Below are 27,633 nucleotides of genomic sequence, written 5' to 3'. Positions count from 1 at the left end.
TTGGATTAGACAAATTGGCAGGTTACCAAATTTTATTTGTAAATATTAAAACAATTTACAGATTTGCATTTCTTACAGTTCTTTTGGATGACAAATAAGCTTTAATTGGAATTGGAAATGTCATTTCAGGTGATTGACTACTGCTGTACACACAGCACAAATGTTTGCAATTAACTGTACAAGTTGTCCGGAAGACTATTAAAAAATAAAATGGCAGTAAAACCTATGCCAATCACAGTTTCTGTTATATGCAGACATTTCAGATGCAACCTAAAAGGGTTACTTGGCATAACTTAAATATACATCTCCCCCTAGTGATCAGCTGGAGTAAATGTGTCAAGAGTGCTTAAACCTTTAAAAACTTTCACAAGTATTGATTGCAGTTCAGTGCTGTTTTAAATTTCAGTATGTGCAGATACTTATTCTAACTCAGGTCCCCCTGTTAAGATGGATACAACAGACAAGTTAGGTATTACATCTTTAATTTTTTTTGCAAAACAAGACTTCGAATACAGACAAGCCTGGACTCAGGCAAAGGAATCATACAGTCCTCTCCATGCAGCGTGCAATGTTGCACATGAACAGAATCTCAAACCTGATCTGTTAATGGAATGTACCATTCTGATGTTTGCACATTTACCACTCCAACATGTAAAACTCAGTGCAAGAGGATACTTTAAAGCAAATGTGCTGTCACCAAGAACTTATATAGCAAAAATCAAAATTGCTTTTGTTTAAGAGTACTTACAGTGTGATGCTCTAGACATAAGAGCAACACTGGTCCACCACACAACATGAATGACTAATTTGTTTTGCAGTTACTGCAGTTTTAAGGATGAACAATGGGAAAGTGAAGCTAAAGTGTTGTTAGAAGTCTGGGTTGGGTGGCAGGGTCAGTTTAATCAACTTCTTCCATACGTGAAGCATCATCATCACCATCACCTTCTAGGGGAGGAATTTCATCTGGGACGGCTGCGGTGGTAGTCTCCTCTGTGGCAACATCATCATCATCGATACCTAGAGATTGGGGGAAATTTTGTATTATTTTTCAAAATGTTATATTGAGAGCAAGACAAACGTTCATGTAAATTGGGGAACATACTGATCTGCAGCATGCTCTTACCCAGTCCAAGTTTGATCATTCTGTAGATGCGGTTAGAGTGGGTCTGTGGGTCGTCCAAGGAGAAGCCAGAGGACAGCAATGCGGTTTCAAACAGCAGTATGACGAGATCCTTCACAGCCTTGTCGTTCTTGTCAGCCTCAGCCTTCTGCCTGAGAGTCTCCACGATTGGATGATCAGGGTTGATCTCCAGGTGCTTCTTGGCCATCATGTAGCCCATGGTGGAGTTGTCCCTGAGTGCCTGGGCCTTCATGATTCTCTCCATGTTTGCCGTCCAGCCATAAGTGCTTGTCACAATGCAGCAGGGTGATGACACCAGCCTATTTGACACAGTCACCTAAACAACACAGAGAGAACAGGACTAAATTTAAAATAAAGAGCTGGAACAGCAGGCCAATCCATCTGAAAGTTCAAGGAAGGCAAACCCAAATTAACACAGCATGCAGAACAGTCATGTTAGAAATAACACCAGCACGCTGAAGGTAAGTTTACAAAATCTCCAATACATTTAGACAAACAAACGATCTCAAACTCTAGAAAACGACAAATTGCATCTTCACATCCTGTAAATCTTGACACAGACTGAAACCCAGGCATCGGTTAGATCAAGATTGCAAGCACTTTAGTGTTGGGCCACAAGATGTGTATGTTGCAAGTGGCCAAGTCAAGTTTGTGTATTTGGGTCATTTTTTGGGAACTAGCAGCTGAAGCTGTGCGAGTTGTAAGTTGTGTACCACCGTTTGCTAAAGAAAACTGAAATAAAGGCTTGGTACACGTAATACTCTGACTGCATCTCCTCATCACTGCGGGGTGAGGAGGAGGTGTTAGCGACTCCCTGTAATGCCATCGCTGCTAATTGTTAGCAGCAACACAGAGGAGTTTGGTCTTCTGACTGAGTTGTGTCATGGAGAGATGGACTAATTTGTTAAAGTCAACTTAAATACATCAGTTTGACTAATTTGTGCAGGAGTGTTCATGATACTAACCATTTGTGAACTCTGGTATTGTTCTATTTTGTGAAAAAAAAGATTTAGAAAAATGTGATCATCCATGTGGTAGTCAATACTGATAGTGGCACGTTGCCACAAATGCATGAGAACACAAATGCAATGCAAGCGGATTTTTCCAAACCACGTTGAACACCTCTGCAAGTATGTTGGCAATAGCCTGACAGAGACTGGTTAGCAAATGTTAATATAAATCACCCAACCATCAATGACATTCATAGTGAGTAAGGTTTTCAAAACATTCCGGGCTCAACATCTTCACACAATCATCTGCTCAAAAGAACAAGTAGTGAATACAATTTTTTTTTTTTTTTGGGGGGGGGGGGGGAACAAATCATTCAGTTCACACTTTATGGCACTGGAGACTAAGGGGCCACCTCAAAGCTGCATGGACTCACCACAATCAGTTGGGACCAATTAGGGAACCTGTTACCAAACAAAATACTGTCAACTGGTGTAAATGTTAAGGACCTAAATCCTACAGTATGGCAGGGAATTATAGTCAATTTTCATTTCCAACTTATAAAGGATCACTGACCTTCTCTACTTTCTTGTCAAGGATCTCCTTCATGAGCTTGCAGAGGGACTCAAATTTGGCCTTATCCTCCTCCATCTTTTTCTTCTCCTCCTCATCCTCTGGTAGCTCCAGGCCCTCTTTGGTGACTGAGACCAGACTCTTTCCATCAAACTCTTTCAACTGCTGGACACAGTACTCATCAATAGGCTCTGTCATGTACAGGACCTCAAAACCACGCTTGCGGACACGTTCAACAAACGCAGAGTTGGCCACCTGATCCTTGCTCTCACCTACAAAAAGGACAAGTAAACAACAACATGATGCTGACAGGCTAAAAACTGCTTGGTTTAAATTGAACTAAAATTGTACTTGGGTTCATGCACACAGAGCACTTTGAAAGTTAAAGGAAGAAAAACAAACAAACAAACAAAAAAACACTTTTCTGAGAAGCAACCTTACCAGTAATGTAGTAGATTGACTTCTGGTTTTCCTTCATGCGAGTCAGGTACTCTGTAAGGGAGGTCGTCTCATCTCCAGATTGGGAGCTGTGGTAGCGCAGCAGCTCAGACAGCTTCTTACGGTTCTGAGAGTCCTCATGGATGCCCAGCTACAGATGGACAATAAAAAAAGTATTATATATTATATAAATATTATACTCACTAAAAACAACCCCATACACCGGTAGCCTGCATCTCAATGAAAGTTTATCTGAAAAACTTTGGAGTTAACTAATGGGTAAAAGGTCTTCCCAACAGTTTATCCAGGACTGTGAGGCACAGGTTGAGCATAATCAGGTGGAGCTGTCCAAATTAAATCTGCCTCATGAGCTAGGTCACAAATGACAGAGTTGCTTAAAAATTTAGCTAATTCTGCATGCTGCATTTTGTGTGCAAAACCCTGTAAGACAACAGCTCGAGTACTACAGACAAGAGTTATGTACAACTGCATGAGATAATGTAAGTGGATGAGAGTACACAAAAGCAACTATTCTTCAGCTATGTGGTGGGTTTTGGAAATCTGAGCAATAACTACAAGCTATGGGTGTGCTGCCATGGAAAGCTAGGAGGGCATAACAACCACTAGATGTTAAAAAAAAAATAATTAAGGTAAACCTTACAAATCTAAGAAAATGTAATGAGTACAATGGAAACTTGTAAGCTACCTTAATGTTCTTGGAAAAAGCTTCATAGAACTTCTTGTAGTTGTCCTTGTCCTCTGCCAGTTCCGCAAAGAGCTCAAGACACTTCTTGACGATGTTCTTACGAATGACCTTAAGGATCTTGCTTTGCTGCAGCATTTCCCTGGAGATGTTGAGGGGCAGGTCCTCAGAGTCCACAACACCACGGACAAAATCTGGAACGAACACAAAAAATTTTTTTTAGCTGACAATATTTCAATATTGATTTAAGGCCAGTGTTATGCTTTCCACATCTGAGTATGCAAGGGCCAGCACACCACAAATTCCATTATCTGCCTGCAAACATCAACACGCATGTCCATGCACAGCTCAATAAGTAGGGTCTGGTCACTACACTGTAAGGTCACCAGTGCTCATGCTTGGAATATATCTTTGCTGAACTGTGAAAGCATACTCCAGATCAACAGGGAAAAACCAGATAGTCAACTTACTCAGGTACTCTGGGATAAGCTCTTCACAGTTGTCCATAATAAAGACTCTCCTGACGTACAGTTTGATGTTGTTCTTCTTCTTCTTGTTCTCAAAGAGGTCAAAAGGTGCACGCCGTGGAATAAAAAGCAAGGCCCGGAACTCTAGCTGACCTTCCACTGAGAAGTGCTGTCAGGAGGAAGCATTTTCTTTTGCTTTAGTCACAGTAGACAACTGACACATGCAAGAGACACTTTTGTATTTCTCCATTTACCTTGACAGCCAGGTGATCCTCCCAGTCGTTAGTCAGACTCTTGTAAAACTCCCCATATTCCTCGTTTGTGATATCGTCAGGGTTCCTGGTCCAGATGGGCTTGGTCTTGTTCAGCTCCTCCTGATCAATGTACTTCTCTTTGATCTTCTTTTTCTTCTTCTTGTCCTTGTCTTTGGAGTCTTCCTCATCATCAGAGCCCACATCCTCGATCTTTGGCTTGTCCTCACCCTCCTCTTTCTCCTCCTTCTCTGCCTTTTCTTCCTCTGCCTCGTCGTCGCTGATTTCCTTGTCACGCTCCTTCTCAACCTGCAAATCAAAGTTACTTAATTTTAACGCCACTGCAAAACCAAATTTTAACTAATTTAAAACTAAAATGGTGGTACATGATATTGTCAAATTCAGTACTTACAAAGAGGGTAATGGGGTAACCAATGAACTGAGAATGCTTCTTTACAATCTCTTTGACCCTCTTCTCCTCAATGTACTCTGTCTGGTCCTCCTTCAGGTACAGGATGATCTTTGTGCCACGGCCAATGGGCTCACCTATGAACAAAACAGTCTGTGCATTAGCAACCTTTTTCTGCTCAAAACACAAAACATAACCAACACAAAACCAAGGAAAGCTGTGAATCTGAAACTTGAGTTCTTGGAACTATAAGTAGTTGGCATTCAAACACTAAGATGAATAGCAAAATAGCTCCCAATTAACTAGCTGTTTCATTTCTAGAGATGTGAAACTGAAACAATTCCAGGACACGTACCATTGTCAACCTTGACTGTGAAGGATCCTCCAGCAGATGACTCCCAGGCATACTGCTCATCATCATTGTGCTTGGTGATAACTACCACCTTCTCAGCAACAAGGTAGGCAGAGTAGAAACCCACTCCAAACTGACCAATCATGGAAATGTCAGCACCAGCCTAGAGGAATGCACAATATTTGTAATTTCAGAATATAACTATTCCTAATATTATCAAAATGTTTTTCCTTAAGTATAAAATTTGAATCTAAATCCTTTCTTCAAAAGGTTTCTTTTTCTTCTCTTCCTCCCCTCCCCCCATCCACCCCACATCATTTTGCTGTCTAAATTGTGTTCTCCTGTAGTACCTGCAGAGCCTCCATGAAGGCCTTTGTACCAGACTTGGCGATTGTACCCAGGTTGTTAATCAAGTCTGCTTTGGTCATGCCAATTCCAGTGTCAATGAGGGTCAGGGTGCGGTCAGCTTTGTTGGGGATGATGTCAATTTTCAGATCCTTACCACTGTCCAGCTTGGATGGGTCAGTCAAGCTTTCGTAGCGGATTTTGTCCAGAGCCTGTAAAGACATTGAAAAATACAAGGCTATAGGAAGTATACTTTTAAAAGCAAATCAGAAGCCCAAAAATGACCGATAACAAAACATGACAAAAATCAGCAAAACAGCTAGAAAATAAATGACTGTCAAACTCCTGCAGACTTACATCAGAGGCATTGGAGATCAACTCCCTGAGGAAGATCTCTTTGTTGGAATAAAAGGTGTTGATGATCAGGGACATCAGCTGAGCAATCTCTGCCTGGAAGGCAAAGGTCTCAGCCTCCTCCTCTTGGTGCATTTCTTCAGGCATCTGCACAAAAACAAAATGTATCCTGTGTTAGCAAACTGCGATGGGCTGAACATGAAAAAAACAAAACAAAAACAAAAAAACAAACGCACAGTCGATTTAGGGATGATAAAGCACTGCCTATCAACAAAACACCCCACCATATATATCTAAAGGGGGGAATTTAATGTGCAAAATGCATTCTGCTAAAACGTACTAACTATTTCAGTTTTGTTAGGCGTAATACGGTAACATCATTTGATCCCGAACGAAAGCCGATTTCATAAACTTGGACAGCTGCCATCATGCATTACATATCGACGGAAGTGGCCGTGAACCAATATGGCGTCCACCGACAGACAATGGAGCCCGCAAACACGTGCTAAGGAGCAGCTACAGACAAAAAATATTAAACAGTTATGAAATGCGGCACCAGATGTTCACTTCAGATCAAAGCTTTATTTAGTGTATCGTTAAAAGCCGCTGGCGACGACTAACCCTAAGTCACTATAAGGCAACCTGATCGTACGAGCCGAAGGAAAGCCGAAACAATTACTTGCCATTTCAGACGGCGTCCTACATTTATCAGACTGCGAGTACGTTAGTGAATAGATCGTGTGTTTATTAGTTACGTAACAAATAAATGGACGTCCCCTTACACAGATTCACATTAACACATGAAAGCAACCACCATTTCATCATCCTTAATAAAAACATCAGCTGTACTTTAATGTTTTTTTTAGTTAAGTTTCGTGTTCTGTTCAATGACCTGGCCCTGTCGGATGCAGGATGAGTTCCTATCACGGCTGTAGGTCCGTAAGCATACGGAGCAGCGCTGTCATCCTCACCACACCTGCCCTGCTGTAGCACACGCCTGGCCTTTCAGTGCGGCACAGTGTCGCAATGGCATTGGTCAGCATTACAAATTTTCGGTCAGTAGACGAATACCGCACCTTTAAGCCAAATATTAAACCACTGGTATAGGAATAGTGAAATGACAATATTAATATTCCATCTGTGGCCCACGACTCGGTTAACATTATGATGCTAAACCGTGACTCATGGTGCGAGGACACATCCGCTAAATATTTCAGTAATAGGTTAACAAAACTCAAATAATGGAGCAGTAGAATGTGTGCAAGAAGGTATCAAACCATTCCTCCACATACCTTGTTATTTCGTTGACTTTTCTTGAATAAAATGCCACCAATGTATCGTCCCTTCTGCTCTCTGACGCAGGGAAATAGAAAGGGACTTCCTTTTAATAGACCGGAATCTTTATACACACGCGTTTCAGTGTGCGACCGTATCCATCCGCGCAGCACCATACACAACTGAAACTAGTCTGAGTAACAGATCGTCCGTAAAACTGCCGTTGTAACGTCTCAGTCCAACATACCGACTTGCAAGAAAATACTCTGTTTAATGGCACAATGAATAAACAGGGTTTTGTTCAGAAAAATGCTGTTTTTGACTGCATCATACTGTATGAAGTACTAGCAAAACACCTTAGCACAAAGTGATGTGTGTTTAATTTACAAGACAAATATAATTTGTCAAGACACGTTAGTGAAGTGAAGCCCTAAAGGACAGGATTGTGTCTCAGGCAGCAAAGTAATATATAGTGTATGATCATAAGCAATAACCAACAAGACCAACCCCTAAATGCAGCGTGCATTGCTGCCATCTTGTGACAGGCAATAGAAGAGCTTCATTCAGAAAGCAATTTTTTGCAGACGGACAAGGTTCCAAAGCTGCCACCGTGTACTGTCGAGGTAGAATTATCTGCACCAAACTGACAAATGTTTTCAATAATATTTACTTGTACGGTGCTTAACTTTCAGCAAATTAACCAAGACTGTGGATCTTTTTAATCTTTCGGAGGAATATTTAAAACCGGGAGGGTGTGCTTCGTTTCTTCTAGCACTTTCCATGAAAAACCCGCCTAAAAGCTACGTCACGAAGTTGTCAGATGCAGCCCTCGCGACACAGCTGCTCAGATCTACCTACAACAAAAACACCATGACAACGAACCCACTGCAGCACTGAAGTACACAAAGTGGAGCGGAATAAAAAACAGCCATTACAGCACTACACTGACTAATAGTGGGATGTGCAAGTTAAAGTAAAAATATCTTAAAGATATACCAAAAACAGGGATAATAAAAATGTTATGGAAAGCCATGGTTCCACACACACCTGTGTCCTGGGACTGTGCTGACATTATATAATTACAAAAAAACCTGCTAAAGTTGATAGTGCTTTTAAATCTAGTGAATCAAAAGATACAACCATCAAACATAGGAGATCCACTGATTTTTAAAGTGCTAAAGAATAGAGTTACTCATAGAAAGATAAATGTGCTGAGCTGCTTGTTCAATTTAATAATTCAGTGAAATAATCATCAGTTTTTCGACTGATCCATCGTCTGGCATATTTGATATTTATGAGCAGTTTGGTGTTCATGATTATGTTTATCAGCATGCAATAATAATAATAATAATAATAATAATAATAATAATAATAATAATAATAATAATAATAATAATAATAATTCTACCTCTACTACTACAACTAGTAATAATAAAATGCTATTGGTATTGATGTTGTGAGAAGCAGAAATATGCTGCTAGTATTCTTATCAGTACTACTGGTGTTACTCTGTGGCATTTTCTTGCTCCGTCCAGCTGCCACGTCCGGATGTACAAAACAAGCGCGCTTGTATTGTGGTGTGTAAAGCGCTTGCGCCAATATTTTTGAAGGCCTGTGACTAGCCCGTGTGCTAATTCAACATTCGAAACGTAAGAGAGATTTTTGTAATTAAAAACCGTCCGATAGCATTTTTCATTCCTATATACGTCACCTGATTTGGGGTATGTATGTACGGACCTTTCACAATCACTCCAAACTCATATTTAACTCTGTAAAGTGACCCTTGCTTGTTGAGTAGCACCAGCTCTAGGTAATGTTAGCTTAGCTTAATGTAGCTGTGCTAGGTTCGGTAGCGTGCAGAGTGTTAGCTGTAGCGAACAAAATTGATTGTTTCTGAGTCGCTCATTTTGAGGTCGAGTTACTCAGCTAAAACAAAAAGTGACGATACAAAGTTATCGACCGTAACCTCACTTAGCTAAACCAACTTCAAGTACTGTCACAGTTGGGTAGCCAAAGTCACAAGTGCATTTACGATTTGTATGTCGACACAACATGAAAGTATTTTCCTGTGTACTTAATGAAATACGATAATGCTTGCATGTCGTTGATCTGTATTTCAAATGCTGTATTTACATTGTTTGTAAGACCGCACTGAAGAGTCTCAATTGGTGTCACTGTTCCCTCACCAGGTCGGTCCAATACATAACCAGAATGTCCTTCCCCCCTCATTTAAACCGGCCGCTGTTGCCACCTCCTGGGATGCCCCCGCAGTATGCTGGCTTCCCCTCAGGTAAGCACATCGCTGTTCAGCGTAAATTTGTATGACTGCCTTCATTTGACATACTTTAGTGTGGTACAAAGTCTTGGCCGTTTTTAGGTAGGTTATAACTAACACTAGCAGGTTAGTTATAACGGTGCTTGTTACTAGACCGGAACATACAGTGTGGGATGGTGCAGTAATATTAAGATGCTGTTCATGTGGTTGAATAATTTAAAACATCACGACTTTGTCTCTAGTTGATGTATATACACATTTCCTTTGGCTCTTGCAGGAACTCCGATGATTCCAGTTCACATGGGCATCATGACCCCTGCCGCTACCGTAATGGTGCCTTCTGTGTCAGTAGTCAGTAAACCTCCAGTCCCAAAGCGGGACATTGCTGCTTTGCGAGCCAAAGACAACGATGAGAACAGTGGGCCCACAACTACAGTGTTTGTGGGCAATATATCAGAGAAAGCTTCAGACATGCTGATCAGACAGCTGCTGGCGGTAAGGGGGAAAAAAGCATTTTGGCATCTTACATGTACTCAAGTCACTGTGGATAGTTTTGTAATTCCAACAGAATTATCCGTTCATCCTGGAAATTACTTCCAAGATGACATGTGTGATTTAACTGTCCTATTTCGAACAGTCCAATCTACTTTGGACTGTTATTTTCAGAGGTGTAGGTATATTAGAGAACATAACATTACTTATCTTATTAGCATAAAATAACAGGTTTCTTATTATTTCATATCTAAGTTTTGTTATTAGTGGTGTTACTTATGTAGCCATCCAGTTGAAATGTTGACTTATGTGCTGTGGTCTTTTTTCTTTTTTTTTTAAAGATCCACTTCTACTTGGGGCATTTCTTATTTATTTATTTACCTTTGTATTCATTTTATAGAAATGTGGAATTGTTCTGAGCTGGAAGAGAGTTCAAGGAGCCTCTGGCAAGCTTCAAGGTAATTGATGGCACACTGTGAGTGCATTATTAGGTCAGGAAACACTTTAATGAATGGGTAATTGAATGAAGATGATTTTACTTAAAATTGACTTTTCAGAGACTCTTAGATGTGCAATCTATTACATATGATCGGTCCATAGGAGTGGAACAAGCATATCCAAAAGTTTCAGAAGACTCCCGCATACTGTTTAACTTTCAAAAATACATTTATTTGCAATGTTTTAGCACTAGGCCTTAATCGGGTTGGATTTTGCCTGATTGAATTATTGTGATTTTAGGAAGTTGGTGTGTATGAGCCTGAAACTCAAACTCCCGAATTTCCCCTATGGGGATCAACAAAGAATTCTCTTATCTTTATCGTAACTTTTTGTTATGCTTGTCCCTCTCCTGTCTCATTAAATACATTTTTGCCAGGAGTTCCTTTGTCTAAATGCTTAATGTTGTAAGGAATTGTTATCTCTTTGAAGCTTAAAACCTGACCATAAAGTACTTTATTAATTTGTTTTTATTATTACATCAAACTGTAAATTCTCATATTTGAACCTGTTTTCATGTCTATTTCCACATAAATATCTGTTGCAGCATTTGGTTTCTGTGAATACAAGGAGCCAGAGTCCACATTGCGAGCCTTGCGGCTGCTCCATGACCTGCAAATTGGTGACAAAAACTTGCTGGTAAAAGTGGATGCCAAGACCAAAGCTCAGCTGGACGAGTGGAAGGCCAAAAAGAAGTCCACAAATGGGGTATGAATTTGGATAGGAAAGTGTTTTTACTGGTTATAAGGTTAATCAATATTCATATTTTTATTGTCTTAAGGAATCTGCTATGTGCTTAGTCTCATTTCAGACTTCTGAACTGCTGCACAAACATTACATTTGTTAAACAATTCAAGTAAATGTGAGTGTAAGTGTGTGTGTAAGATATTTTTTTCTGTATTGGCAGAATAAGAATGCTCAAGATGGTGGAGACGATGAGGAAGAGGTTCTAGATGATGAGACAAAGAAGAAAGATCAGATAATCAAAGGTGCCATCGATGGATTGATGCGGGAATATGCTGCAGAACTTAATGCACCGTCACAGGATGACGAGTCCCAGCGACGAAAGAGAAAAAAGGAGAAAAAAGAAGAGGTATGCCAACCGTTATTAATTAACTTGTATAACTTGTGTCATACATCTCTTGGAACATAAATGTAAAATAGAGCATTGTTATTTAAACTGGAAAACTGACTTTCCCTGCTGTTTGTCATAGGATGACATTAACACTATTGACATGGAGGAGGACAAGAGAGACCTGATTTCCAGAGAGATTAGTAAATTTCGTGACACTCACAAGGTAAAGTGGCTTCTTCGATCTTGTAGTTGACATTACAGGTTTTGGACAGCAGCTGCTCACATAGTTCACTCCTAGAGCTTGCACATTTAGTTAATTGATTTACCACTTTACTTGATCTCAGTAACATGCATACTGTGCCACAAATTGGCAGTCCTTAAAATTTGCATCACCAAACATATTAATGCGCCCTATATCATTTGAAATGTTTCATGTTCAATGTTCAAACACCACAAGTAGGCAGACAGCTAGTATTCTTGTCACCTTTCTCAGGCCTGATTTGACACCTGTGACCACCATAGTAAAACTATCTAGGTGTGACCATGATAGATCCATTTCCTCATTCATCACACAAAAATGCATGGAGACGATGTAAAGTTACTTAAAAGCTAATCTATTCATTAAACCCCACCATTATGATAGTGATCATATGGTGACTAAAGCAAGATGAATCTCAGAGCTTTGGAAAAAGTTGCCAGGATAGGATGTAAGTATCAGCCTTCATTTACTATATACATATACTGGGCGTCCCCCTCTTGAGGACTTGCATTGGGGCAACTGCGCTGCTCTTTTGTGTGTGTTGGCCTGGCATATAATAGCCTTTATTTAGCCAACCATTTGACAACACAAAGGTGCTTCCCTATTTCAGGATTTGAATTTCTGACAGCATTGGCAGTTCCCTTGAAAGTTGCATGGGCAGTGAACCTGTGCGAGTCCTCTGTAAATTATGGTCTGTCTTAATGGTGTTCATGTTGAAGCACAAGAACTCAATAACCACTGCAGTGACTTTGGCTGTATCTTTTATCATGCTCGTGTGGGGTGGGGGCGCCCTCTCCACAGCAGTATGACGATCTGAAGACTGACAAGGTGTGTGCTCTCTGTATGTGTTGTTGTGGGATTTCTTTCTTTTGTGTCTTTCTTTCTATTAGTATATTACTGTCTGCTCTAGTTTTTCTTGTGCACAAGGTGAAACAGTGAGTTCATCCATCTAGTGAAATACTACACAGGTTATACCCAAGTGATCAGTCCTTGTTTTCTTCTTTGTCTTCAGAAAAGCTTAATCTAGACTTTTATCAAAACCAAGCCTGACAATCTAAAATTTATTTAAAAAACAAGAAAGATCAGAGCTGCATGATTCCAGCTTATTGCCCTGGCTTAGAAAGACAAGGGAAGACAAATCTGAAATTGTGTCTGCCAAAACAGCCACTGTTTTAAAAAAAGGGCTAGTGGATTGTCAGATGCTAGTAACTGAGGTATAGTCAGATTGTTGCACCGTGCAGGTGGTCAAGTGATTGTTTAGCAATCCCTGAGAGTCACTACAGAGGTAAGTAAGGCGTCTTCCAAATAGCTGGAAAAAAAAGAAGTCATAAAATCAATCAAATGGATTTGTAATAGAGTCTGCCCTTAAAAGCAATAAATAATAATATCTAACTGGAGCTCCGAAAGTTTAATATTACTGCTAACATCTGCCATCTTCTTTGTCATGCCAGAAGTTTCCTTTTTCGCTTGCGTTACACCCACGGCTTTCAGTTAGTCAGCGTTCCTCACTGGACATCAGCTGACTGTCTGTGGTTGTTAAGATTAGATACAGTTTACATTAAACTGAGGTTGCTTACATAATAACACAAATGTAAGAGAAATGCAACACATTAAACAAAGTGTTTTATTATTGATTGCTACGTTCAAGACTGTCATTCTGCATCCGATTTTATTTTTACAAAAATGTTATTAAATTGCATCCGAAGCCTTGTGTGTAATGCCCATGAAGGCAGAGTTGTGGTGTGAGTGTGAATATTGAGTCATGAGGAGCTGCTGAAGACTTCTGCAGGGGTAAGACCGCTTCTACAATTTCATTTATCTGTGCAGAAATGTAACTGATGTTCATAATGTTCATTTCTTGATTTAGCACAATACCGAATTCCATATTACCCACTGAAGTAAAGGCTATTGTTGATGATGATAATAATGATGATGCTGCTTAAGCAAGACAGAATCCCATAACATTTTTCCCCACCGTGTGACCTGCTTTCCTCCCAGGCCTAACTTAAAAGGCTTGTAGGGGCAGCGAAGGGCTGAGTCCATAGTTCAACACCTGTAAGTCACAAACAACTAGTTTAACAAAAGACTGATGCCTGTTATCTGTTTTTGTTTTCCTTGTTCTGAGAAGAGGACTCTTAAGGAGAGAAGAAGCGTTGTCTTTTGCCGCGTTTACCTCGTTTTGAAGGTCTTAAGTCGAACATGTTCCACAGATCTTCATGACCAAGAAAGTGGTTTCCAGTTACATTATTGCTAAACTGTAGTTTATACTGCAAGTTTAAAGCAACAAAGTACATCATATTACTTTAGATGAATGATGAAGCTGCCTCTCAGTGAAGGAGAGCCTTTTTATTGTTCCAGGCTTTCCCACTAAAAATTCCAGCTTCTTGTACAAGCTTTGCACTGATTAATATTGTTCATGTTCCTCTGTGAAACCTCTCAAACTCTGGAAACCACTTGATCTGTGCACAGTTGTATATTGACTGCAAAGACTCACTGGATCTTGTGTGGCATCAGCTAAACCTGTCTGTGTTTTGCTCTGCAGAAACTAGAGGAAGAGAAGGACAAACGGGAGAAGGAGCGGTTGGAGTTTGAGCGTGAAAGGAGAGAGCGAGAAAAAGAGCGAGAGCGGGAACGAGAGCGGCGGGACCGTGAGAGGGAGAAGGAACGAGAGAAGGAACGGGAGAGGGAAAGAGAGCGAGAACGAGAGAGAGATCGAGACAAAGACCGTGACCGCAGGACCAGAGAACGAGAACGAGACAGAGACTGGGAGAGAGACAGAAGCCGTGACAGGAGCCCTGACCGCAGCCGATCCAGGTGAAGTGCCAAAAAACGGGATGCTGGAAGTTTTCCCACTTTGAATTGCCAGGCATTTTGTTTTGCCCCAAAACAAACGGAAGCACAATGAAGCATAATTTTGTGTTTATAGGGAGGTAAGCCGAGACAGAGAAAAGAAGCGAGACCAAGAGGATGAAGAGGAGGCCTATGAACGCAGGAAGCTGGAGAGGAAACTTCGAGACAAGGAGGCAGCTTATCAGGAGGTAGGAAAGGCAGAGTTAAAAACTGCTGAGCAAATGCAAAATTAAAACCCATGTTGAAGTCTGGTTTTGGAAGATGTGCCATGCCACTAGTCATGGGGGCCACAGGTCCTACATAGCTTGTTAAAATACAGTTTGTTAGGTTCAAGAAAGTAAAGAGGAACCTCAAAGAGAGGAAAGATAACCGTAAAACACACAAAATAAAAAAGCCCTATGTGTTCTGTGTTTTAAAAAAAAAAAAGCAACGTTTTAATCTTCAGATATGACATTGTGGCTTACCTGAAATAATTTATGTTGTAGCGTCTAAAAAACTGGGAACTCAGGGAAAGGAAAAAGGCACGGGATTATGCCAAGGAGGCAGAGAGAGAAGACGAGCGCCGACGAGAAATGGTGAGAGGACATGAAATGGCCATTGATGTTCACATCGGCATCCTACACTGCTTTGAACAGTTGAAGTTAACACTGTAGTCATTTATGAAGCTAAAATACTAACTAACATTTTCTGAGTTAATAGCCTATGCTTTTTTAAAACTAAGAAGCAGAACTATATGTGCTTATGTTTTTGTGCTGCCAACATAGATTTGTTTTACAAGCCAGACAATAGAATTTGTAAGAAGAAATGGTTATTAGAATGAAGAAGTTTAGCTTTGTCCTTTTTTTTCATGATTTATGATTTATCATTAGGTAAAAGAAGGCAAACGGCTGAAAGAGTTTCTTGAAGACTATGATGATGACAGAGATGACCCCAAGTATTACAGGTGGGCAACAGAAAAAAATCTACAATCTCGTCTTTACATAACTTAAGCAGATTGTTTCTAAAAAATGAATGTGCACACTTGCCTCTGACAGTATTATTTGCATCTGATACTTTTTAAATGTCTTGAATTTGCAGATGTTTGATCCTACAAAGACTAAACCTTTAGGTATTCATTTAATATTCAGTGTGACAGATGTGGGCTACATGGCAGTTGAACATAGAAAAACATAGCACACAGCAGCAGATGCTGTGTGACCCAAATCTAACTCTCAGCAGTATATTCAATACTGCAGCTAAGGCCATTGTTCTGAAGGATGTTATTTTCGGTGTGACCCCTAGGGGCAGTGCACTGCAGAAACGTCTCAGAGACCGAGAGAAGGAGATGGAGGCGGATGAGCGTGACAGGAAGAGAGAGAAGGAGGAGCTGGAGGAGATCAGACAGAGGCTGTTAGACGAGGGACATCCAGACCCAGACGCAGAGCTACGCAGGGTATGTTTGTCTATAAAAATAATGTGTGTGTTTGCTGGTATCTCTCTGTAGTTAGTAGCCATGCTGTCTGTTGTCTTTGTGAAGGTCACTTCACTCATCTGAGTCTGTCTGCATCTCTGCATCTCTACATATCAGAGCTGTCCAGCTTTCGCTGTATGTTAACCTTCTGTTCTGTAAAATGTTGTGATTGGGTGATATTTTCTGCATACCTTTCCATAATTGGTCCAGATGGAGGAGGAAGAGGAGGAGCGTCTAAGACAGCATCCCATCATCCAAGATCCGGAACCTGAGGAAGAACGGGAACGCCACAGGGGTTCACGAGAACACAGAGAGCGTCGACAGGACCAGGACAGAACAGAATCACACTCACACTCACGGCCCAACCACTCGGATGATGAGGTGGAGGAGGGTGAGGAGGATGATTATGACAATGATGGGGATAACTCTGACGCAAAACCATGCTTAAAGCCCACAATGCGGCCCATCACAGCAGCACCTTCAGTGTCGTCAGCCAGTGGCAATGTGTCCCCCAACACACCTGGAGACGAATCACCCTGCGGCATTATCATCCCCCATGAGAACTCACCCCCTGAGGCTCTGCCACAGGAGGAACACAGGCCAAAGATCGGCCTCAGCCTGAAACTTGGTGAGTCTAGGACAGCTCTGATCTCGCTATAAGATGGCCAGACATGAAACACTCTCAGATATAGTTGAAACAATTGATCAGGTAGTAGATGGATCCAAATCAGCAACATTTGTTAATAATTGTTTTACAAGCAAATGCCAAACATTTCCTGGTATCTACTTAAAGGTGCTGTATCCGACATTCAGAGCCACTGGATGTTAACAGGTCACCAGGATTTCAGATCTAAACAACTGCGCTTCAGTCCCATTTGAGAAAATAGTCTAGCCACAAACATTAGCTCGAGCCAACATTGGAAAATACATTGTATGACCATTTAATCTCTATCTTTCCTTAACCCTTCCCTCCTTGCACTTTGGAACAGACATAGTAGGAGAAAAGAGCAGTGAGTAGCATTAGAAACGGGCACACTAAGCTAAAATGAAACGAGTGGTCACAAATTAGGTAAAGGAAATAAAGTACTTTTTCTGTTGTTGTTTTTGGGCAGTGGCTGAATGCTCTCCATAACACTTTTGCTACTGCAGTATTATAGGAGGTCACGCTCTGTCTGCTTATACGCATGGGGAAGGCCAGCAGTTTTACAGAGAGGGACTCACATTAGGGCTAACCAATTAATCCATTTCAAATCCAAAATACAATTTGAAACAATTTACTTAGCAAATTGCAAAGGCTGCAATTTAGTATACGTTCTGCACCATATCTGGTGTCTCATGTGGTAGTGCTCCATCGCATGTTTTAAATCTAGGACACAGTGAATATTAAACTGGACCTGGAATTTAAAAAGTTACATTTCAAATTAAATAGCAATCATAGTGTTTGTCAGAAAAATCACAATTATATATTTCCCATCTGTCGTCATTTGGACCGGCAGCCAAAAGAGAGAACTGAGAAGCTCAGATGACGGCACACACTGAGAGAATGGGATTTTATTCTTTGCAAAGAATGCCATTATTCTGCTATATCTTTTCATAGTGGGCAGGTGTTTGCTGCTGTAATTATGGTATGTTTATGTTCAAAATATTGCATATCTGTAATGGCATTTCTTGTTTTATATAATTTTTATTTATTGTTGGACAAAACAAGCAATTTGAAGATGTTAGCTTGGACTTTTTTTAGCTGCTTTTCAGACATCCTTTCACCAGAATCATTTCAAACTTGCAGAGTTAAAGTATTAAGGAAGTAATTTTCTGTTGAGAAAACTATAGCTAAAAAGAATAGTTAATTACTTGCTTACCAGGGCTATATTCTATATTTGAGTAGTTTCAGCATCTCAGTTGTGAAGATTTTTTTGCTTTTTTTTAATGGAATAGTAAACTGAAAATTTAACATTTAGGTCAAGTGGTCTGTCAAAACAAGCAATTCTTCTGACATTTTTTAGACTACATGATTAGTTAATCAAGGATACAATTGGAAGAGTAATTGCTAATGAATTTAATTGTCTGTTGTAGCTCTACCCACAGTGAATTTGTTAATTGTTAATTACACTTTGTATACTGCAGTGAAAAACTGGCACAGCTGAGAGCCACACTGCTGGAGAAAAATGTTAACTACCATATTCTAGCCAGATTTTCCTCTGTAACATGATAATTATTGTTTTAAATATATCAAACTGTTTGATTATAGATAATGCCAAAGTTTCTTTTGGACTGCTATAAACTGTAAATTGGTATGGATCACTGAAAAGGAGCACCTTTAGAGATTCTGTTCTAAAACTGTCAAACATTAAAAGGACTTGAACTGTTCAGGTAGGATTCAGTCACTACAGATGAATCTGACAAATAATTCTTTGTTGTATAAACAGGAGCAACCGGAAGCCCCAGTCAACCCAACGCAGGTAAGAGGAAGAAGCTTCCTGTGGACAGTGTGTTCGACAAGTTTGATGACGAGGAGACAGACGAACAACCACGCAAGAGGAAGCTAGTGCCGCTGGATTATGACGATGACAAGAGCCTTGGGGTGGATGGTGCAGGACTCTCCAGCATAAAGGGAGCAAATGCTGAGGAGAAACGCAAACACATCAAGAGCCTGATCGAAAAGATTCCCACAGCAAAGCCTGAGCTGTTCTCCTACCCACTGGACTGGTCTATGGTTGACACGGTGAGCACTGCGCAGAGGAGGAAAAATCTGGCGTACTTGGTTTTTTAAATCCCTCTCTAATCAGGCAAATTAACAAAGAACATCACAGTTTAAAATGTGGGCCTTGAGGAGATGCAGGGTTTAATAGATCACAGTGAGTGTTGAGCAGGCTGACAAAAAAAAATTCTTCCTTCTTCATTTTTATTCTTGCTGCTCTCAATTAAATGATAGTCATTCAGAAATTGTATTCACTTCTAAAACAAAACCTATGCTATCATTTCTTGTTCCCTAGACCCTAATGGAACGGCGTGTTCGGCCATGGATTAATAAAAAGATTATTGAGTACATCGGTGAGGAGGAGCCGACGTTAGTGGACTTTGTCTGCTCCAAGGTATTGATCATGTCTCTACATCAACTGTACTCTCACTAGGAAAGTGAAAGGATTAAAATATTGATCCAGATGTTTTTGACTTTGTGTTCTCAGGTGATGGCTCACAGCATGCCACAGAGTATCTTGGATGATGTTGCCATGGTGAGCAATGCTACATATATGTTCATATGTTTATGTCCAGAGTTATGATACTCTGAGTTGACAGCAGTCAGGGTTTTCTCTGAATGAATTGCTGAAATCACATGATACAGTAGGTGTGTTAACATTCTAACTCAAAGAAATGCCGTGTGTAGTTGGGTGTAAGAAATTACAAAGATTTCCAAGATTTCACTGTTGCCATACCAGGTCTGTAAGGGCACTGCCAAACACAGGGTTTAAAATACATTATATGCTAAAATGTAAGACATCATCTCTGTTCCATAAACACTCATTTTAGTAGGTACCTTTGCCTGTCATAATTTGCAGATTACAACAGACAAGACCATTATCATGAGATTTATGCATATTCTCTATTTCAGTCAACATAGAACTTCAGTACATCACTTTACCGATACTTATCTTAAAAAAAACCAAACAAATATTAATAAACCCATGTCTTCAAAAGTGAACTATCTATAGACCTTGCTTTTTTGTCTGTAATTATGTAGCAATAGTGAAGACAGGGACTTTAGTCTGGGATGTTTGAGGTAATGGTGAGCTACAGGGGTGCCTCACCAATCTTTTGGTATCATTATCACTTACCTCGTCTAATTCATATTACCATAAATTCTGAGTAGTCTTCTGAGCAAAGTCCAGTGTAGTCAGCAGTCCAAGTAGACTTTCTGTGTATGACAAAAAACACTTGAGATGTCCAGTGTTTCTGTCATCCAACTTCTCGAAGTGTGGTTGAATTAACTCTGCTTCTGCTCCTGCTCAGGTTCTTGATGAAGAAGCCGAGGTATTCATTGTGAAGATGTGGCGGTTGCTCATTTATGAAACTGAAGCGAAGAAGATTGGACTGGTGAAATAAGCAAAACAACCAGAGTGAAGATGACTTTCCCATCTATACATCCTGTTTAATAGTATAGTGAAGTTGTGTCACCCCAAACATAGTGACTTGTCCAGATCAGTATAGACTGTAAAAGCAGATTTTACTCATTTTTACATTTGCACCAGTTGTTCAGGTCACATCTCCCCCTCCATACTCGGGCTACATCTGCCTCCCCCCTCTGTTTGCAGGTACTGACTGTGACAATGTACTTTTGTGTATATACAGTACTTCACTGTTGGGCTCTGATGAAAGGCCGCTACTGACAGACACACAGGACCATTGTTAATTTGCGGATAGGGTCCTACACTTTATATACTGGGTTGGATGCCAAAACACACTTTGTGATAGGAGTAAGAAGCCGCAGGCAGTTTTCTGTTATGAACTTTACTTTGAAGTCGTCAAGGTCTGACATCTGGCTTAGTTGAATCTGGGTTTATTAAGTGGACACAGACATTATGCATAACCACTACAAGGATGTAACTTTGTTTTTAACAGGGGTATTTATTATGGGTTTTGGACACAACTCCAGTTTATTTCTGTTAAATAAACACATCTTCACCTTTTATTTTGCTCATCACATTCCTGATATACCGGTTGGCAAGTTCATATTGTCAGACCATCTCAGAGAACATGTACTTGTCATTGAACTGTGTCTGCTGACATCCTCGAGGCTGTAAAAGCACACACATCATAACCACTGTAGGAGAATGAGCTAAGAACGGGAAAAATGATTTGCAGTTGTGAAGACGCTCTCCATTTGTTTTTGTATTGGTGAAAATTGAATAAAATTGATTTTTGTAAATGTTTGTGAACCCGTTTTATTTTCTCACTACTTATCACACCAAATCACTGCCATGAAATCTGACTTCACTCAGTTTAAAAGTGAGAATTTGGCAAAATATAATTGTTCTAAAATGCAGATTAACCAAAGTTTGCAAGGAAGGTTAAAACAGGTCATATAGGCAGGGGGGTAAATTCAGACAACTGAAGCATCTTCCAAATTTTCAAACCTTTTGTATAAATTGTCCTCAAAAGAATTTTTTACCAAAAGAACTCACTTTATTTTTAGTTCTTGAAGATGTTCTGTCCTCTTATCCAACACGTAAATAAACTTTGTGGATGTCACACGGGCACTCGATTACACTCAACTTGAAAAACTGAACCTAAGCAGAAGTCATTTTAAAAAGAATTATTTGTCAAAGCTATAAACATGTATTATGAGAAGAATTTGCAGCTCCTAATTTAATGGTAAAATGACAATTTCCGTTAATTACGCATTTCTGATTTCTATTAACATGTTTCAGCAGGTGTTCTGTGGGTAGTGGTGGGTCAGCATGGAGATTAAATCAAAGCCAAAATTTAGAACAAAAATCTTGGTTTACTTCAATTTACATTTTCAAAGATGGAATACCAGCATTTGTGTGTTTTGAAGTTTGCAACCCCAGCCAGCTTCAAACCAATTCTCCAGATTTTTGTGCTATAAACAAAGCTTGCAGAGTAACAGACAGTAAAATAATATTTCAAATAGCATCCTGTTTATTGTTAATTTAGTCAATATAAGCAAGATTGTGTTGTTTTGATGGCGAGAACAAGTGTTAAAAGGGAAACCAATCCTTAAATAAGGCAAATATCTTGTACAATTTCACTCAGCTGACAAGGATGCATTGAGTTTAGAACTTTATTGATGCTATGTAACCTAACAAGAGCAGGTCTTGCCAGTAAAAACCCTTCAACTGAAAGAGAATCAGCAAATGAAGTCACCACTGACTGGTGTAGACTGACAAGCCAATGCATTTCCCCTTTAGTCAATCACATCCGGTGCCCAGCCAGAGATGAAGCGCTATGGATACTGAAGACACTAGGCTCTTAAGCAAGAGTAATTGAAAGGCCATTGCTTGTAAACAGCTTTTGTTGTTTTAGAGTTATTTATTGAAATCAGGGTACTTAAAAATAGAAACTATACTGTTGTTTAGCTTGTAATTTAATCATCCCTGTGCCCATGCCTGGTTAAAAAGACAGCTTTTTGAGTTACCTTCTTCTGAGACAACCTTGCTAATGAACAAACAGGGATGTTTGCCAATAAACTCGTAACACCAGTTAATGTTTGCAATGTGAAAGTTAACAGCTGTTGGACTGAGTGACTGTGGCCAGGTCTGTCCATGTTTTCTCCTTTCATGTTTTTTTTCCCCATCAGCATTCGTCCGAGGACCGACTCTAGTCCTCTGCTTTGGCCTCCATTTCCTCAGCGTCGTCATCACCGTCCACCTCAGCATTCTCCCGCTCTAACCTCTCCAGCTGCCGGGCAAGTTCTGTCTCATCCGTGTCTGTCACCACCTTGGGCTGTGAGGCAGTTTACAATATAGTTATTTTTGCGTACAAAACAATGAATCAAACACAGGAAGTTCCACACAGTCCATCCATCCACTAGCCATACACTGCTTTATCCTCTGTAGGGTCAAAGAGAGCTGGAGCCTATCCCAGCTGACTCAGGGTAAAGGCAGGGGACACCCTGGACAGGTAACCAGTCTATCACAGGGCTACACTTAGACAACCAAGCACACTCACATTCACACCTACGGATAATTTAGAATCACCAATTAACCTCAACATGTTTTTGGACTGTGTGGGAGCAAGCCGGTGAACCTGGAGAGAACCCACGCTGTACGGGGAGAACATGCAAACTCCACACAGAATAATCACAGGCTGCGATTTGAACCTAGGATCTTATACTTTGGGACTGTAAGGCCAAGTTCCACACAATCCCAAATGAAAACAGTTAAAAAAAAAAAAAAAAAGATTGACAAAAAAGAGAATAAACAAACAATGCATTAAAAACAAAGCTCTATTTTGTAGAAGTGTAATGGTAAATGGTCTGCACTTACATCGCATTTTTCTTCCTTCTACACTGGTGGTACTCAAAGTGCAATGTTTTAGAATGTTTTCTCATTCACCCATTCATTCACACACCAATGGTGACAGAGCTGCCATGCAAGGTGCTGCCTGCCAGCTAAGGACACTTTGACTGTGGAGGGGCGGGGAATCGAACCACCAACCTTGCAATCAGAGGACACCCGCTATACCACCTGAGCCACAGCCGCTGATGTGATGTGTAACACATAATGTGTAATGAGTCCAAAGCTGTAATATAAATAATCTTGTTTCCCCCCCAACCCCCTTTTTTTTCTTCCACTAACCAGTCAGAAAAAAAAAACAACTAAAAATAGCAAAAATCATTTTTACAATGACATTTGCTAGAACTCCACAAAAAAACAGAAAGTCAGTTTTCGAGGCCAACGCAATGTAGTAGTTAAAGGAACCATTTTTCAATGTCCAAGAAGGACTCTGAGTATTTGTAGTCTGTCAACATTTGGAGATTAGATTAAATGATGACTTCTGCATGAATTTCTGTGTTTATACAGTTCTCAGTGCAAACCTTTGTCTCACTAGAACTTTATGCAAATTTCTGAAAACATCAAATATCAAGAAATCACAAACAAAAACAAATACAAGGGGAAAGGAAGCAAGCAGCTTTCATGAATTCATAGTTGTGTAAAAAAAAAAAAAGTGAAACCACTCACCTCCATCTGGATGTTAAAGACGCCTCTTTTCTCCACAATCTTCTCCTTTATAGCAGTCATTGCCTGGTTTAAGACAGACAGGCCCTCTGTGCGCTCCAGGGTGGTGGTCGTCATCACATAGCGAGGGGGAGCAATCAGGTTGATCTGCCAAGAACAACACCGGAACCATTTTATTTTTCAGAGGCAGTCATCAGGCAAAGAAAAATCCCATTAAAGCAGCAGGCTTTCAACAGTGCAAAGTAAAAGTGTTAATTAAAGAGAGTTTTGGTTTATGAAGAAAGAACAAATTTCACAAATGTGCATCAGTGTTGCAGATGACTGAGGCAGCAAGATTACCTTGATGGGCATGGCCTCTGTGGAGCAGCTGAGTCCAGCCCTCAGAGCTTCCTTTACAGCATCAATCCCCTCATACCCATAGCATGCCACTTCAATGTCTGTACAAGGAAGAGGGAAAACAAAGCCTTTAAGGTTATACTTTCATCTTATTTCATTTTCAAATCCATTAAAGTCAAACTAAGAAACTGTGTGACAGTCAGAAAGAGTAACAGCCATACCTGCTCTGATTTTGACAGCCTGTGGAGTGAGTCGCCTGTTGATGTTGTCTATCAGCACACTCCTCTCCTCCTCTGTTAAATCCAGGCCATCCAGAATGGCGGGGTCTCTGTGAAAACAAACACATTGAGCAAAAATTGACAAAAAAAAGTGTGCAAATATTTCATGACTAGCCTTACAGTAAACCACACCACTTGACTGAGGGACTTACGATACAGCCTGTTTGAAGACATCATAAGCACCGTATCCGGGCCGCTTATATTTCTCATCAAAGACCCAGGCGGTGCGCTGGTACAAGCTCTCAAGCTGCTCGTCCTTACTGTAATCCAGCACCTCTGCAACGTGCCGCAGGATGCTGTACACCTGCAAACACAAACACCTCAATCAGCTTTGTACAAACAATGATGGAAATGTCAAATTCATTAAATCTGCTTAAAAATAGAGAAGATTGTACTTTTTATTCATCTAACTGAATTTACAATGCATTTGGCAGGACTGTAGGAAACCACTGAGCACGTGCTGACAGGTACTTCCAGAATTTAAAGCTTAGGCCATGTTTATGAGGAAAACAAAAAAAAGCTCATGCCCCCGTGTACAACAACAATTTGACTTACAGTTTTAGATTTGGTGAATTTATCTTCACACTTGATGGCCTCTTCTGGTGAAACTCTTCTTTTTGATAAGTCAATGTATCCTGAAAAGAAAGTAATGAAGAAATGCAGTGACACTGTTTTATAGAGCTGTTTTAACAGTATTCTTACAGGACAAAATCCAAATGACAGTCAAAGTGACACTCAGTATTTTGCAGTAACAATTGTGTAAGATTAGTGATGACATGATTCATTAATATATAAACACTTGCTGGTCTCAGCTTCACAAGTCGCTTGCTTTTCTTAAATGACTACATATTAAATACGCAGCTGTTTGTGACAATAAATAAGTCAATGGTTATTTAACTGCTACTTCTGATAATGAAGTAAAAAGATTCCATCTCTTTCCTTGGTGCTTGTCATTATACTCAATGTTCAGTTACAACAGTTTGGCTGTCATTGTTAATTATGTCTGTTCTACTACTGTGTTGGCCCTGGCAGTCAAAAACATGTTCAGTTTCTGTCCTTTCTGAAACCCTACATACATGTGGTCAGCAGCCGTCTGCCTGCACTCACCCTTCTCTTTGTCTACTCGGATGACGACCACACACTCGTTGCGGCCTATGCGGATGAGCTTGTTAATGGAGCGGATACGTCGACGTGACAGCTCACTCAGGAGAATCATGCCCTCGATGTTGTTGTATTCCAGAAGGCTGACGTAGGCGCCCATCTCAGCGATGGACCTCACGTTCACCATTACAACATCCTCCACCTCTGGGAACCGGTGCTGGTAAAATCGACAGCTGAGCCCTGGCATTGCTGTTAGAAAAGAAACAGCGAGGCAGGAAGTAAATATCTGTTTGCACATAAGTTGCTACAAATGAAACATTATTAACATCACACATCATGATCGGTTTGCATTTTGAGAAAACTACAACTAAGCAAGTAAAAGGTCAGTATATTGCCCCCTTTGTGTTTCTTTAATGTTCAAGAAATTAATCGTGATAATGCGATCAAGTTTATTTTGATTGGACTTGAAAGTTACACATTTTTAAACATAAAGTGAAACAACCCAGTTTATTTCTCATTTCTCAAACAGTGAAAATGACAGCTTGGGACTCATCCTGAGGACGGCTGCGATGTGACAAAATATGAAAGTGCAGCTGATGAACTGTGTGAGACAGTTCACCTGTCTGAGGATAAGACAGCGTTTAGTGTGGCCTGCTGTTAGATCCTGATTTGGCTTTTCTACAGCTCTGGATAATTTATAGTTATACCTAAATGATGAAGTTACTACTGCTGCTCTGCGAGTAAATGCGCACAGTTCTCTTTCTTTTTGGAGACACTCGTGGATCGTACTGCTGTCGGATGATGCTGTACGTATTTTATAAACTACAAAGAAATTGTCCCAAACAGCTGGAAACTAAACTGCTGTTCGGTGTGTGACAGCTGTCTAATGTGAAGACATGTACACAGTGTGGCCTGCCGTCAGATCCTGGCCCAGACTGATCCACTCTCAGAAACAATTTAAAACTTTAAGTATTTAATTAAGGGATCGGTGCTGTTTTTCTATGTGCAACTCTCTCTTGGAAGACGCACATCTGAATCTTCTCCTTATGTCTGATGCTGCAGGTATTGAACAAACCCAGAGCCAGTAGTTCCAAACAGCTGGAAGAAACTAACTTTAGCTCCTCTTAACATCTTGAAGGGAAAAAAAAATCAGAATACGTCATTACTGATGAGTAACATCAAGCTTCTGGGCTGTTAAGTGTTAATGTTCATCACTATAGAGTTTTATTTTTTAATTTTGCTGGTTTGATTCAATTGTCACTGAGATGAATTCATATTCATGGTAAATTTTAGAGACTTTAGACACCGTCATAGTGAAACGTGCCACACTGAGGAGTGTTTCTCACTCCTAATCTACCATCACATATGTGAAAACGTGGACATTTGTTTAGAAATACCTTATAAACTAAAAAGTCTAAAATCATTTGAATGATACCTTTACTTTATATCTGTTTCAGGGTTTTTCCCCTCCATAGTAGCACATCAAAATACAAGAGATTAGTTTGGAAAATGGTACTTTTACATCACATTTTGCTGAGAATGAGATGATGAAACGCAAACTGGCGACAACCTCCTTGCTGCTGTAGTTCAGAGCGAAAACTACAACAAAAATGACGACGAAGAGCTTCTTAAAAGTAACTGCAGTATAATGATAACAACTGTATACCTTGCGTTATCACACTCAATACCAACAGAAAAGTGCCCCTTGAAAAACAAAAACCAATTCATTGAACATCCGTCAGCTAGCCAGCTAGCTAGTAACCCGGTTCAAACTCACATGCGGCACATGCATCGCTGCCGAAGCTAGCTGTTAGCCAGCGAGCTAGCAGCACCGTGTGTTCATCACTCGCTACCGAACATCCCCTTTATCGATAAAGAAAACTTACCTGTGTCATAAGGTTACAGAACGATACACTAAAATGACCTGTACTGGGCGTGTTGAAAAGTCCGAGTAAATTTCCTTTTGGGATTTTAATGAAGAATTCGGGCCTGCTAGCTCACGTTCATGGATGTGCTAATTTTTCGACCCGGAAAAGATCGTTAGACTTTTTCGACACGCGCAAGTGCAG

The 27,633-nt window shown here is 40.2% G+C and overlaps 3 protein-coding genes across 3 annotated transcripts; 1 reads left to right on the top strand and 2 right to left on the bottom strand.

The window, feature by feature from the left end:
* Positions 1 to 465: 465 nt before the first annotated feature.
* Positions 466 to 7,381, bottom strand: hsp90ab1 (heat shock protein 90, alpha (cytosolic), class B member 1). The gene is made up of 12 exons (XM_008276756.1): positions 7,274 to 7,381; positions 5,985 to 6,128; positions 5,633 to 5,839; positions 5,286 to 5,445; positions 4,934 to 5,067; positions 4,525 to 4,830; positions 4,274 to 4,439; positions 3,807 to 3,997; positions 3,104 to 3,251; positions 2,666 to 2,934; positions 1,124 to 1,457; positions 466 to 1,017 (listed from the first exon to the last, which is right to left on the bottom strand). Exons 2-12 carry the CDS (start codon positions 6,126 to 6,128, stop codon positions 899 to 901), a joined length of 2,178 nt encoding a protein of 725 aa, XP_008274978.1. The 5' UTR covers positions 7,274 to 7,381; the 3' UTR covers positions 466 to 898.
* A 1,491-nt stretch (positions 7,382 to 8,872) lies between these two features.
* On the top strand, positions 8,873 to 21,076 carry rbm25b (RNA binding motif protein 25b). The gene is given in 17 exon segments (XM_008276754.1): positions 8,873 to 8,905; positions 9,446 to 9,546; positions 9,809 to 10,026; positions 10,424 to 10,481; positions 11,066 to 11,226; positions 11,426 to 11,611; positions 11,733 to 11,816; positions 14,395 to 14,715; positions 14,717 to 14,890; positions 15,188 to 15,277; positions 15,572 to 15,645; positions 15,984 to 16,134; positions 16,363 to 16,780; positions 18,579 to 18,874; positions 19,146 to 19,244; positions 19,338 to 19,385; positions 20,161 to 21,076. Coding segments are annotated over 16 exon segments (2,550 nt in total). The 5' UTR covers positions 8,873 to 8,905; positions 9,446 to 9,467; the 3' UTR covers positions 20,254 to 21,076.
* Positions 21,077 to 21,787: 711 nt separating this feature from the next.
* eif2s1b (eukaryotic translation initiation factor 2, subunit 1 alpha b) lies at positions 21,788 to 27,598 on the bottom strand. The gene is made up of 8 exons (XM_008276753.1): positions 27,451 to 27,598; positions 25,571 to 25,813; positions 25,019 to 25,098; positions 24,616 to 24,767; positions 24,407 to 24,513; positions 24,189 to 24,286; positions 23,853 to 23,996; positions 21,788 to 22,614 (listed from the first exon to the last, which is right to left on the bottom strand). Exons 2-8 carry the CDS (start codon positions 25,809 to 25,811, stop codon positions 22,489 to 22,491), a joined length of 948 nt encoding a protein of 315 aa, XP_008274975.1. The 5' UTR covers positions 25,812 to 25,813; positions 27,451 to 27,598; the 3' UTR covers positions 21,788 to 22,488.
* Between the last annotated feature and the right edge of the window lie 35 nt (positions 27,599 to 27,633).

This window comes from Stegastes partitus, unplaced genomic scaffold (assembly GCF_000690725.1).
Source record: "Stegastes partitus isolate 25-593 unplaced genomic scaffold, Stegastes_partitus-1.0.2 Scaffold80, whole genome shotgun sequence".
Classification (NCBI taxonomy): domain Eukaryota; kingdom Metazoa; phylum Chordata; class Actinopteri; family Pomacentridae; genus Stegastes; species Stegastes partitus.
This window is presented reverse-complemented; position numbering and strand designations above follow the sequence as displayed.

Coding starts and splice junctions, on each gene's coding strand:
- hsp90ab1 (XM_008276756.1), bottom strand. CDS start 6,128: ATGCCTGAAGAAATGCACCAAGAGGAGGAGGCTGAGACCTTTGCCTTC. Junction 5,068..5,285: donor CACAGTCAAGGTTGACAATG/GTACGTGTCCTG, acceptor TTTTGTTCATAG/GTGAGCCCATTGGCCGTGGC. Junction 4,831..4,933: donor GTTACCCCATTACCCTCTTT/GTAAGTACTGAA, acceptor TTTGATTTGCAG/GTTGAGAAGGAGCGTGACAA.
- eif2s1b (XM_008276753.1), bottom strand. CDS start 25,811: ATGCCAGGGCTCAGCTGTCGATTTTACCAGCACCGGTTCCCAGAGGTG. Junction 25,099..25,570: donor CCGAGTAGACAAAGAGAAGG/GTGAGTGCAGGC, acceptor CTTTCTTTTCAG/GATACATTGACTTATCAAAA. Junction 23,997..24,188: donor CAGAGGCCATGCCCATCAAG/GTAATCTTGCTG, acceptor TGTTCTTGGCAG/ATCAACCTGATTGCTCCCCC.